Source organism: Eumetopias jubatus, unplaced genomic scaffold (genome assembly GCF_037043125.1).
Source record: "Eumetopias jubatus isolate StellerSeaLion01/CBP00866 unplaced genomic scaffold, mEumJub1_p1.0 scaffold_1, whole genome shotgun sequence".
Classification (NCBI taxonomy): Eukaryota; Metazoa; Chordata; class Mammalia; order Carnivora; family Otariidae; genus Eumetopias; species Eumetopias jubatus.
This window is the reverse complement of record NW_028274807.1, coordinates 1,080,858-1,094,382: the sequence shown is the minus strand read 5'-3', so window position 1 is coordinate 1,094,382 and position 13,525 is coordinate 1,080,858. Positions and strand designations below refer to the sequence as shown.

The window sequence follows — 13,525 nt, the reverse complement described above, 5'->3', positions numbered from 1 at the left end:
TGGTAGGGGCGAGGACAGGTGGCCGTGGTCATCCATCTGGGAACAATGACCCAAACACTTCTTGTGTCAAGAATTTCAACACGAGAGGAAAACAGCACTTTTAGAAGAAATAGAGAAGATCTTTCTGTTCTCAGGTCAGGGAAAGGTTTTGTAAACAAAATAGCACAAACCATGAAGAAAATATAAATGAATTTGACTACATTAAAATTTAAAAATTATCTTTCTCTAAAGACCCCAAAGGAGAGTGGGGAAAAGATCTTATCAGCACATACAATTGAAATAGGATTAATATCTGAAATATAAAAGGAGTTTTTGTGAGTGAGCAAAAGTCAACCCAATAGAAAAACGGGCAAAGACACAAGCATTTCACAGGAGAGGAAACACGAACGCGGCCTGAGCCCACATGGTGGTCTGTTCTTGACAGTGAGTGGCAGGTGCACGGCGCGCCTGTCTTGTGGTAACTCAGTGAGTTTGTCTGCCTTTGTCTGCATTTAGGATTTGTCTGTTTTTCTATTCTAACCCAACATTCAGTGGAAAAGGCAAGGGACAGAGAGCCGTCCATCTCAGGACACCTGCCCCTCCCTCCCCCGCGCCCTCCCTTTCCTTTCACCCTGCCTCCCTCCCTCCCAGTGATTTGGAGGCACTTTTGAGTCCTGGGAGTCTGATTTTTTAATGGCAAAAATGTCTCAAAAAGTAGGAATCCCCTTAGCACTTTTTTTGCTCCTTCTTTAAAAAATGTAGAAATTACATCCCAAGGAGATGAAGTGCTGGACTAATTAAGGACAGAACCAAGACGAGAGGGAGGCCAGCTGACAGCATCCATCCGCCTCTCTGCCCGTCTGCTTGCTGGACCGCCGTGTGCCCAGCCAGTGTCCGCCGGACATCACTTTACATTCTTGGTGCATGGGTGAAAGGAGACTCACCACTGGGGTGGCCGTTTCTTCATGAAAAGCACCCAGTGCCTGGCAGTAGGAGAGCTTAGGTCCAGGACTGCTGATGCTCCAGCCTCGGGGAGCATTCGTCCACCTGCGCCTGGAGCACGTGTGTTCGTGGGCTCTGTGCCAACCCGCCGGATGCACCGGATCTGCTTACCTGCCAGGGAGGCGATGGAGACACCAGGGGAGCATCGAGGTAACGGAGCTGCGGACAGGTGGGTGGGGAAGCCCCAGGTTGTTCTCGATGGTGATGCTCCCCAGCTGAGGTGGACAGCACTTGGTGGCCAGCTGCTTGCTCTCCTGATTCCCCCATCCTACAGATCAGGACAGAGGCCTGCGGAGACCAGACGAGCCCTCCTCCACCCAGCCGGTCGGTGCCGGAGCTAACCCAGGCCAGTTCTGCCGCCAGGGCCCCGCTCTCCCCTGCTGTCCCCTGCGGTCCTGACCAACACACAGCTGTGCACTCTTGGGGCCTCGAGACAGACAGAAGAGGACTCTGCCCACGGGAGGAGGACAAGCACCTGACGGGAGAGGTGGCAGGACAGGAGCCCCGAGCAGCCAGGCCAGCAGACCTCGAGGCCCCAGAGTCACCCCCAGGCTCCCTGCTGGCCCATCCCCTGGGCAGAAGGCTGGAGCCCTCAGGGGGCTGGTCATGTCCCCATGTGAGCTCCGCGTCTCATGGAAACCCGAGTGACGGTCAGAGCACACTGCATGCCCAGCCCCCCACCGCCTGGCAGCCCTGAGCCTGACTCGCACAGCCTCTGTGCTTCAACTTCCCATGTGCTGTCTCCAGAAGTGGGGTCTTCTCCTCCGTCCTAGGAACTCGTAGTTACCACCTTGTAACCTTAGCCCAGTTCCAGCTCCACCTGAAGGTGGGTTCAGGCACACCCCTGCCAGGTGACCTCTGGGACTCGGGCCTGCTGTGCACAGGGCCCATGGCCCCTGCAGCTCCTGGTCCCATCAAGCTGGACCCAGGTTCCCGGGACCAGGTCTGTGCGGCCCAGCTCCCAGGCAGCATCTCAGCCACAGACAGCCTCACCCTCTCCTCATCCCTCATGCCCCAGGATGCCATTGGGTACTTGCCATCTTTCCCACTTGTCCCTGAAAGAGGAGCCTTCACTAGGCTGCCCAAGCCACGCAGCAGGGTCTCTGACCTCCAGGCCCCTTCCCGGCAGGGTCATCTTTCCTGAGGCACAGCGGGTGCAGGCCACGTGTCACCTCTTGTCCCTGTCACTTCAGCGAGTGTCCCCATGATGGTGTTTCCTGGGTGTGCTCTTCTGGCAGCTTCCTCGAGGGCCTCCGATGAGTGGCTGCTCAGGTCACACAGCTCAGTGGTGTTAGGTCATGGAGCAGACATGACAGGTGCAGGGTCAGCCCTCAGCCCCAGGTGCACCCTTGACCCGCACCACTTCATCAGGGACTGTCATTGCTGGACATGACTCCAGGTCACCACACCCCCTAACCTGTGCTTCTCAGGACCCCGGGGCATGACAGAAGCACCCAGAGTGGGCTCACCGAGTCAATGTGTCCAGTGCTCCCTGGGCAGGCCCCCCACAGAGAGCCACAGGTCAGGGAGCACCCCAGAACACAGGGAGAAGCCTACGTTTAGAGGCACTTGCCCTGTCTAGGAAGAGAGGGGGAGAAGCAGGGACTCTGAGAGCTGTGTCACAGGGGCCGGCCAGGAGAGACCAGGCGTGGTCACTTCTGCTGCAGCAGCGGCCCGCCTCACATCCCGGGGCTCACACGGCAGAGGCTCCACCTCGAAGGCATGACCAGGAGGCCACAGGTGGTCGTGGCTTGGCTCCCAGCTGCAGCTGGGGTCCACACACCTCGTGCTGTGGGAGCTACAAGAGCTGGACAAAGCGCCAACGCACCGCGCACCCCTGCACCCGCAGCTGCACCCACAGGCACGGCACACAGGGCAGCCATGGTCCTCCTCAAGTTGGAAGGGGTTTGGTGTTTGTCTTTGTGTGGGGCTAAGTTGCTGAAGGCCCACAGCGACCCACTCCTCTCTTGCTTTGAGGTACATCTGTGAAGTCTCCCGAATGTCGGGTGTTTGTGCCTCGGGCACGATCACCACCTCCCCGACACACTTGTGTTCAATGGGGACACCAGCTCCTCCCTGTGTGCCCCGCCCGCTGACCCCTGGGGGCTCCGGGGAGGCCCTGTCCTCGCCTCCAGACAGGAGTCCAGGGCCAGCCCCGGAGCAGCGCTGGGACACGTTCGGGATGGGCCTGCTGTCAGGAGGAGGTTAGGAGCTGAGTGCATTTCCCAGAGTGTGCGGTGTAGGCCCTGCAGGTGAGCTAGGCCTGACGGCATCCCTCTGAGTGGCCAGCAGTTAGCCTTCAGTTCCCAAAACATGGCCAGGACTCACCACATTTACCTTTACTTTCTGCTCTTTGGGGTTTCTACTTAAGAAATGAGGCCCAGAGGGGACGCCCTGGGGGGCTCAGTCGGTTGAGTGTCTGACTCTTGATCTCAGCTCAGGTCATGATCTCAGGGTCGTGAGTTCAAGCCCCGCAACAGGCTTGGGCTGGGCATGGAGCCTAGTTAAAAAAATAAAGAAAGAGAAAAGAAATGAGGTCCAGATAAAAACAACTGAAGAAAGCCCAGTAGGTGGGGGAAAAGGGAACAGAGAGCAGCCTGGTCGTAGTCGTGAGACTCTAACAGCCCTCACGGCCTCTTGGAGGCGCTCACCCGCCCCCTACAGAACCTTCCAGCACTCCATTCTGTGATCCTGGGAGTCCCGGAAGAGCAGCTTGGGGAGGCCCTGCAGGGGAGGCAGGGCTGGCCCAGGGCAAGGTCCAGGCCTAGCTGGGGCTGGGGCGAGGCCAGGCTTGCAGAAGGGGCATGAGTCACAAGGTGCGTGCATTCTGTGAGGACAGCATGAGCTGACCTTGAAGCCCCTGGGGGCCCAGCAGGTCCTGTTCTGCGGCTCTCAGACCCTCCCCACAGAGCCGAGGGGCCCGGTGGCCTCCGCTGGCCTCCCTCGCCTGCATGCGGTCTGGGGGTCGCCGCCCGCCAAGCCTGTGTGAGCTGCCAGGGAGCCGAGGAGAGGAAAGGGACTGGGTGCACCCGCCCAGTGGCCCATTGGTTTCCCAGGCCAAGTCCTTGCGTTCTGCCGCGTCTGCCATGTGTCCGCATGGCCCCCTCTGTATCTATCTGTACAGCGTTCTGTTACTGCCTTTTTAACTTGGTGTGAACTGTGCTCGATGACAATGATCTTAGCTCTCATGTGTCCCTCCTACCCCAGCAGTTGACCAAGCTCCACCAGCTGGCCATGCAGCAAACCCCCTTTCCTCCCCTCGGACAGACCAACCCCGCTTTCCCCGGTACGTACCCAGCTGCCCTTTCTGACCTCCTCTCTTCTCACCTGGGGACTCTTTCGGAACTGTCATTATTCAGGGTGGCGAGCAGCACAGGCACCGCTCTAGTTGTGGGTGCCAAGGACGCAGTGCAGACACGCAGCAGTGTGCACGTTGCAGAGGGCCGGGCGGGGAGGTCTGTGTGTGTGTCTGCTGCGGTAGGCTGCTCACCTCACAATGGCCTTCTTGCGAAGCGACGTCTGTCCCCTCGAGGGTCCATGCCTGCTCTCCGCTGCGCACAGGCATCCTGGGGGCCCCCTCCGGCTGAATACATCCATTTGGCCGGCCCTGAAGCCTGTTCTCTCCAGGAGCAAGAGCTCAGACAAGCAGACGGGATGCCCTCCTGTAGGAGGCCCATGCACAGCCCAGGAGTGACACCTGCCCAGGACGGCACCCGGCCCTGCCCCAGGGAGAACTGAGATGAGCCAACCCCCAGCCCAGGGCACGGTCACTATCGGCACCCCACTTGGCACAAGGGTGGGGGTGGGCCTTCGCTCTGCTGCGTCTCGCCAGCCAGGCGTTCCTTCCTCCCTGATACGGGCAGGGCATCGCCTCGGCAGCCGTGCAGGTGACCACACACTGGACGCGCTGGTCTGCTGTGCATGCGCCAGTCAGATTTTGAGCTTCCCTAGTTGAAGTGACCTTGCTTATCTCCTTGAGGGCAAAACATTAAATCTGTTTCTTCTTTGCTCTCCAGGAGAAAAGCTGCCTTTACACTCCTCCGAAGAAGCTCAAAATCTGATGGGCCAGTCGTCAGGTAAAACAAAAGCACACTAAATGGAGAGAGGGCAGGCCCAGAAGGCTGTGCATCCGCCCCTGCCCGGGCTCCGGGTCACCGACCTGGCGGGAGGAGGGGCAAGGAGGCCTGATCGCATCTGCCGTGGGGACTGCCAGCGCCTCAGTGCTGTCAGGGGACAGAGCCCATGTGGCTGGCCGGTGGGTCAGCCCCCGGCGCTGCTGGGAGGTGGTGGCCGCTCACAGGCTCGGGAGGTGCTCAGAGCGCAGCTGCCCGTCATCGAAGGCCCCAGAGGTGATGGGCCAGCGCCTGTGTTGTAGGCAGCAAAGTGTGGGGCGGGGGGCGGGGGGGGCCTGCAGTGACGAGTTTACCGTGACAAGTGCTTTGTGGAAATGCGTTTCGTAGGAGACAGAGCACAGGGTCAAGGAGCAGAGTGCCCTGGGCCAGATTAGTCTGCACCCATCTGGTTGCATTAGTATGCCCCTGGGCTGTCACAGGGCAGGCTCGGGTCTGCAGATCCCATTCCTCTGGGGGTTTGGGGAGTGACGCCACCTGAGAGCTGGTGGCTGGGCAGAGCCGGTTCCCCATGAGGGAGCACCACCTGCTCTCCCATCCCACTCGGGGTCAGAGCAGAAGAGCAGGCATCCAGCTGAAGGGGAATGCAGGAGGGCAGCGCTTCTGGCACTGGCTGTCACCCCATCGGTGGGTTCTGGGCCCCAGAGCCTAGCTGTGCTCCCTGGGCCGAGACGTGGGCTCTGATGCTCCGTGCGCCCCAGATGGGTCCCGTTGCAGTGCAGCCCTTAACGCAGTGAATGCAGAGTTTAATGAACAAAAGTTAGAGAAAAACGTATAGGACATATTTGATTATGGAAATGGATATCAGCCCTTATAAAGTTATTTACCTAGGTAACAACACACATGTGCCTCTAAGTCCTCTGCAGTTTATAAGTGATTTCATGCAATTACCCAGCGATGGTCTCCCAGAGACAGCTGGGGACCCGAGGGCCTGGCTTGCCCGGGACACACAGCGCCCACCTGGCCAGCCACCCACCGACCCTGCCTTGGCTCCCCCAGCACCACCTGTGGGCCTCAAGGATGTGGGACATGTGTGCGCATGGCCTTTTTAAGGCATCCTTGTGATGACCTCCCACCCCGAGGCCCCGTGAGACCCAGAGGGAGAGCGTGCACACGCACGCGTGTCCCACGCACGCACACGCGTGGTGACGGGGGCGATGTCACCGATGCTCCCAAAGCAGGTCGGGCTCGCGTGGCGAAGCTTGATTCCCGTCCCGGTGTGCACGGCATCAGCATCTCATGAGGGACACTCACCACCGGGGGCGTGTGGCCCTCAGATACAGGAATGCCAGTTGTAAACAGGTGTGTCTCCGGACCAGCAGTTTATGTCAGTGCCCTCTTGAAAAGAAGTCTGGTACTTTCCTTCCTTGGATCAGAATCCATCAAGGTGAACGGATATGACTCAGCTTTATGTCCGTCCCAAAGCAGGCCGTGCAGGAGTTCCTGTCCAGGGCTCACAAAGGCCTGAGGAGATCTCGTAGACGACATTTTGCATGTCACTATTTATGGAATGTATGTAGACGGTTGAACAACCAGATAACTGTATTGAAAATACCTCTCTGAAAAGAAGATAAAGCACAGAAACTCTAGATTTAGCTGTGCAAAAGGAAATGACAATTCGGGATGAATTGGTTCATTCGGCGCTTGCCAGCTGACCCGCCAGCACGGCGGGCTCTGGGGGGTCTCTCGTGGTGGAGACTGATGACCGCAGTGTGTCTGGTGTTGGGGACATGAGTGCCGTGGAGGAAGAAGCAGGAAGAGGGAAGGGTGGGGGCGGGCGGGGAGGCCGATGGCAGGAACCTGGGGAGGCAGGGTGGCTCGGCACAGTCTTGAAGGCATCTGACTTGCGTTTCCTTAGGCCTCTCTGGGCCTGTGGAGAGTAGACCGAGGGGCAAGGGCAGAGGCAGGAACCAGGAGAGGGGAGAGAGGGCTCAGGCTCCGGAATATTCTGACGGTATGAGCCGGGCTGCGATGGTGGTTCTGCAGATGGAGGCTCCAGGCATGCGTGGGGCCTGCCCGGAGGATTGGGGGCGTCCGCTGTGGATGGACTTGGTGCTCTAGATGCCTCCGGAGGCAGAGACAGAAGTGCTGAGGGCAGGGAACCCGCAGGTCCTATCGAAGCCCACCGCATGTTCTGTTGTCCCTGTTTTGGGAGTAAGAGTAGATCTCGTCCTGTGAAAAGCTGTGCGAGAAGTTGTCTCTGATTTGCTAGGGCCCCAAGCTGAGATTGTAAAGATAAAAACTGGGGGCCTGGTGATCAGTTAGGCCTGTGTCTGCGCTTTGAGCACAGAAGCACACGGTCTCCCCTGGGCCTCAAAGCTTACTGGTTGACCTTTGATCCGCTGTCGGGGTGGGAGAGCTGCCTGTGTGGCTGGGCGACGGAGCTGGGCCGCGGGTCTGGCGGTGCGAGGCCCGTGGCTCTGCTGGAGCAGAGGGGGAGAAGGGGCAGCCGGCCTGGGGTGCACAGGGGAGCCCAGGACACACACTTGGCCGCTCAGCATGGGTCCCCTAGAGGTCTGTGAAGGGCATCCCCACATCGCACGGCACAGGAGTGAAATCACCAATGTGCCCAAGATGAAAACATGGAACGTCACTGTGCGGAGGTTCTTTGTCCTTGTTTTGAGAGAAGCTGGGACTCCAGACATTGGTTGCAGTTTGGGACTGAGAGCTCACAGGGCCTGGGCTCCCAGGGCATGCGTGCCCCACCTGTGGGGTCCATGGGGGCGGGTGCCGGGTGTGATGTGAGCAGCCTACTGCTAGCCTAACCTTGTCCCCTTGGTGTGCCCAGGTCTGGACGCCAGCCCCCCGGCCAGCACTCATGAGCTCACCATTCCCAATGATGTGAGTATGCCTGAGCCCTCAGCCAGCCCTGACTTGCCTGGGACCGCTCCCTGCCCTTCCCACAGCTGGGTATAGGGACCACAAAAGGCACGTGATGTCACGCTCCCGAGAGACTAGGCAGGAAAGGAGCCAAGGGGACTTCAGGGTTGACCCTTGAAGAGCAGGTGGGCCAGGAACGCTCGGAGGGTCTGCTGCAGCAGGATGCCCGTATCTGGTGCCCACAGCCTGTCCCTGCCCAGGGCTCAGCTGACAAAGTGGCCTTACGAGCCACCCTCCACATGCTCGGCCCTACCTGTCCTGTCCTCCTGGATTATCCTAAGGACGCTGACTCCAGTCGGAAACCAAGACACCAGGGCGGGTGTGGGCCACGTGTCCTTGAGGGGCAGTGGCTCAGGGTCGCACAGGAAGGCAGCTGCTTGGGGGACATGGCCTTCCCAGCTCACGTGTCAGTTGGCCTTTTCTGCCCTAGAAGTGAGGCCTTCCAGATTCTTCACTGCTTTGCCCCTGGGACCAGCCAGGCACGAAGTCCTAAGAGAAGCACAGAGTTGTGTGGCTTCAGGGGGATGGCCCACCCCGAGTATGGAGAGGGATGAGCTGCAGGGCGGGAGAATAGTGAGGCGGAGGACCAGAGGAAGGGACCCCCCCCCACGACCGCACTCCCCGAGGAAACACCGCCTTCATCAGGGCCCTGGTGGCCGGCTGCAGGTGACGCGCTCCTGCGTCTCAAGGGGAGAGTGTTTCTGCTCTCGGGAGCTCCCAACACTGTCTTCCCACGTGATGATCCTTGAGCAGCTTGGCTGCAGGCAGCCCCCCGAATCTCCACCCACGTGCTAAATGCAGGGGCCACGCTGCACTCGTGGGGCTTCTCCTCTGAGCCTTTACCGAGACCACTCACCAATGACAGGAGTCTTCTTCTCGTCCAAGCCTTCCTTCCAAAAGTGAGATGAGCCCAGAAAACAAGAGGAAGAGGGTGAGGCTCGTTCAGAGAGCGAGCAGTGTGCCTGCTTCGTGGGGGCCCCTGGAGCACACGGGCGCCACCTCGCATGCAGCGCCACACTGCCCGCCTCCTCCCGGGGAGTCCCTCAGAAGGAGGCTGCTTTCTTGGCTCCGAGGGGGCCCTTCCCGGGAGGAGGATTTGGTGACAGCCCTGCTAGGAGGCTTTCTCATGCTCACCCCGGCCCCCCAGGGGAGGCGTGCGTGCATCAGAGCCCTTGTTCAGATGCGCATCTCACATGATGCCCATCCGTGTCCCTGGTCAAAGTTAGGTTGTGTGGAGGGGAGTTTGCCCACACCCACACGTCGCCACAGCAGGACTTTCTGGATGGCGGGCGTGTGTGGTAACTGAAACCATGTGCACGTTCCACAGCACAGCCACCTGCTGGCGTGGTGTTGGAGACCCAGGTCAGGGCCAGCAGTCGTGTGTGGAGCTGCCTCTGCTGGCGTTCTGGGACTCTCCTGGCCTTGGGTTCCATGGCTGATGTCGCCGTCGGGCCCTCACTGTCCCTGTGCCTGTGCTCACCCCACACTTGGGCCCCATCCCTGGTCCCAACCCCAGAATCACCCAGAGATCTAAGGGCTCACACAGGCGGCGCCAGGATGAGAGAAGGGTATGTTCCCACAGAGCCCTGGGGTGCAGCTCTGAACCCAGGTAGGAGGGGCCACGGTACTTGAAAGTGCCTATGACTTCCCTCCGGGCTCCCTGTGGAAGCCCACCGGGTGAGAGGAGAGAGCTGGGCACGGCTGCATGTGTGTGGGGTCAGGAGGCCCCCGGAGCCCAGCTCTATGGGCCTGCATGGCCCACGGTTGCAGAGCGGGGCTGAGAAGGCCGGCCCCTGCCAGGTCCGAGGGGCCTTTCCAGCTGCCGAGGACACTGCTGCCCGCAGGAGAGCCCTGGGCTCAGCCCGGCGTCTGCATCACCAGCACCCGTACCCCTCCGCTCTCTCTGGAAGAGGGACGTGTTCCACATAAGTGAGGAGTGAGGGGCGGCTTCAGGAGCCCCCAGGCCGGCTGGGGGGCAGTGCAGGGCCCCGCAGGGGTGAGGCCCCAGGGAAGAAGAGAGGGCTGGGTGCAAGGACATCTTCAGGAAGCTGTTTGAGAGAGCGTGGGGACTGCATGCCAGAGAGACGTCTCTTCAGATAGGGTTATGGGAGGAGAAAAGCCGTTCTGCAGGAGGCTCAGCAAACGCTACTTGCACTGAAGGGGGAAGGTTCTGGAAGGGAGACTGGGCTGCTAGTGGCCACGAAGTGTGAGGATCCTCTGAGTGCGGGCATCTTCTGGGGACTCAGCTCACCCCACATCCCCCTCCGTCAGGGACCGGTGCTGCTGCCCCCATGCAGCGCACGAGCCCAGCGGTCCCTGCCTTGCCTGGCGCAGTCGGAGGGCAGTGCTCCAGATGTCTCTGCTGCGGGGGAAGGACTCCGGGCCAGGCTCCAGGCCAGGGACAGTAGCAGCTCCCTCCCTGACCTCGGGGCGGGGCGGGGCGGGTTGGGGGCGGGGCCTGGGAGCTGGGGGCGGGAGGTGGAGGAAGCTGAGCAGCCCTGGGGTGGAAGCTTCTCTGGACACCTGGAGAGACTCCAGTGAGGCAGCTGACCTAACGCAGGAAAGGAGAGCAGAACTGAGAAGCTGGAGGTCACCTCGGGTACAAAAGCTGGTGTCATTAAATAGGTCCAGAGGCGTGTGTGATTGTAAATGGGCTTCCTTCCTGCTTGCCATCCCACAGAAGCGGGCCCCTAGCCCTACTGACACTCTCGGCCAGCCTGTGTTCCCCCCAGGCCAGGGGAGGCAGACTCGGAAGCCGCTGCACTGGCCCTGCCCTGCTCGATGCCTGCTCTCCCAGCTGACCTCAGCAGCCCTGGCTCAGGGAGGGACTCGGTTCTGCCCACAGTAAACATGGAGAGGTGCAGCTGCCTCCTCCGTGGAGGCTCCCCTGGGGCCCGAGTTGCCCCCACCAGCAGGGTGGGCTGCCTCAGAGAGCTGGTCTAGAACTCAGGCTGCAGTCCAGCCCTGTGCGTGGCTGCTTCTGTTTCCTGAGCAGCCCTGGTTCCTGTCCTTCTGGCTGCTTGATTCTTGATGACCGCCTCTTCCTTCAGATGGCCCAGGGCAGCCAGAGGTCCCACTGGGAAGGATAGGGAGCATCTGACATGTCCTCAAAATTTCACCCAAGTTCATCAGAAGCCGGGTTTTAGGCAGCAGAGAGCTTTAAACTCTGGCTTCAGACAAACATTTCTCCACCCCGAGGACATGGCCAAGAGGGCCCTGGTGCTAGCGCCTGAGTGGTCCCCATCCCCCAGGCCTCCGAAGGACACCAGGGGAGGTGACGCAGCGGGTGCCCATCCCCTTTGGGACTTGTCAGGACTCGCTGCAGCAGGCAGAGCCCGGGCATCTGCAGCCTCACCCCCAGCAGGAAAGCTACCTGGCACCCTGCATCCTGGGCGGGCAGTGCCTTGTCCTTCTGGGAGGGCGGAGTTTGTGGAGTGGGGTGGACACCAAGGCTGGACTGGCCTGCCTCTGGGGCCTCCCTAGGGCTCTGCACGCACTCAGCTCGGGGTGGGGGCTCTTCTCTAAGGAAGTCTTCCGTCCTTTTTTCTAGCTAATAGGCTGCATAATTGGACGCCAAGGGACCAAAATCAATGAAATTCGACAGATGTCTGGAGCTCAGATCAAAATTGCCAATGCCACAGAAGGGTCATCCGAGCGCCAGATCACCATCACAGGGACCCCAGCCAACATCAGCCTTGCCCAGTACCTCATCAATGCCAGGTGAGTGTTCACAAGGTCCTGTCTGATGTGTCGCTGGCCACACAAGATGCTCAGTGGGACTGGCTCACCATGGCGAGAGCCCAGACCGTGCCCGGTCCTCTCTGGTGGCTTCTCTCTCCTGGCTGGGCATGGGGGTGGGATGTGATGGAGACAGTCTCCACGTAGACATGGGGCCCTACACCCGCTCTGCACGTTCACATCTGACCATTCACCCTGGAAATTCTTGGTGGGTGGGGGGGGGGGGGGTGAGGTGGTTACAGCCTAGAGCATTTCCAGAGAGGCCATGGCTACACGGCTGAGGTCACACACTTGGGCTAACTGGGTTGTGGAGTTTCAGAGAGCACATTACTAGACCATTCTCCTCTCTCAGACCCTGTGGTTGTAAAGACACTGCCACCACCACCCAGACCCTTGCCAAGCAGCGAATCTGAAAACTGTGAGGGTCAGAGGGTACACCAGGGGCAGATGAGGTCCTGGGGCTGAGCATGCACCTCAGCTTCCCTGCCCAGGGACGTGTCAGAGAACATAGTGTGACCACACCTGGGGCCAGACCCTCCTCTTTAACTCAGAAGATCAAGCTGGGCTCTGGGGAGGCCCAGGTGGACGTGGGAGGCAGCCTCCCCTCCACGCCGTGGGCAGTGCGACCCTGGCTCCCCTCCGAGGGCAGCTGCTGAAGAAAGGGTCGTGGTGGCCGATGCTCGTCCAGGTGGTTAGTGTCACACCCCTGACATGGTGACAGGGAAGGCAGACCCCACCAACCTGGTCCCCGGTGGGTCCTCTTCCCTCCACCCCACTTTGGTCTCCAACTCATGACCACACATCTAACAACCGAGAGGGAGGCGGGTCCGAAGGCTGTGAGAACACACAGAGCGAGCCATTCGCCTCTGGTCCCGTTTTATGAGAACGTTGTGACCTGTCTCCCCGTGCCTTTGTGTCTTCCAGGCTGACATCTGAGGTCACTGGGATGGGTGCGCTCTGATCCTGCCCGTTGGCCTCCAGTCCGTGAACCCTGACCTCCACCCGGCTCGCACACTCTGTACAGACCGCCCACCCACCCTTCATCGCAAATATAGAGGTTTTCTTTACTAACAAGTTATCTATGCCATAGACATACACACGCCAACAAAGCAAATCTATATTATATCTCTGTCAGCTCCAGGCTCTGTCCCTGATACTTCCCTCGGAATTAATTTATGCTCGTGTGTTCATGCATTGGCATGCAGTGTTAATTATTTTAAATGCTTTGGGGGCACTCCCATCTGTGACATTTTAGAAATTCTGTCCATTAGTGTCCATGTACCTGTTTATGAATTGTTTTGACATTTTGACAGCACTTCCCACAAGCCGTCTCTCCTAGACCGCCTAGAACTGTGGTTGCTTTGAGCGGGTTTGCTCCCACCCAGCACCCCCTGCTGACTCGCCACCCCCCCCCCCCCCGCCAGAGCCTGTGCTTGCTCAGCCCACGTGTCCACATAGGTCTGCACTGGGGGCAGGGGAGAGAGAATGGAGGACCGGGTCCTGGGTCACAGTGCAGGTGAGGTGGGGGGTGCTGGAGTCCTGACTTCACTGAATTGTCACGTGCTGGGGATGCACACATGGGCCCCCAGGCATCTTCGGGGGGCTGGCCAGGAAGCGCCTCTGCACCACGTTGTAGTTCAATAAATACTGTGCGCTGCCCCTCACTGGCTCTGGTTCCTGTCTGCGCCCCCCCAGCCACACTGACTCATGTGCACACACGCGCACACACCCTAGGCTGCCCTGCCGGGTGATCATACAGATTAGCAACTCATCCCTTCCCCAACCCTTTGCAAGGT

At 59.8% G+C, this 13,525-nt stretch overlaps 1 protein-coding gene across 1 annotated transcript in view; it reads left to right on the top strand.

Moving 5' to 3' along the window:
* Nucleotides 1–13,039, top strand: part of PCBP3 (poly(rC) binding protein 3) — a 72,291-nt gene extending 59,252 nt beyond the window's left edge. The window contains exons 11-15 of the mRNA XM_028094755.2: nucleotides 4,189–4,267; nucleotides 4,998–5,057; nucleotides 7,900–7,952; nucleotides 11,542–11,711; nucleotides 12,654–13,039. Of these exons, the coding sequence (XP_027950556.1) occupies nucleotides 4,189–4,267; nucleotides 4,998–5,057; nucleotides 7,900–7,952; nucleotides 11,542–11,711; nucleotides 12,654–12,690 (399 nt within the window). The 3' untranslated portion in view covers nucleotides 12,691–13,039. The remainder of the gene's footprint in view (nucleotides 1–4,188; nucleotides 4,268–4,997; nucleotides 5,058–7,899; nucleotides 7,953–11,541; nucleotides 11,712–12,653) is intronic.
* The last annotated feature ends 486 nt before the right edge of the window (nucleotides 13,040–13,525 follow it).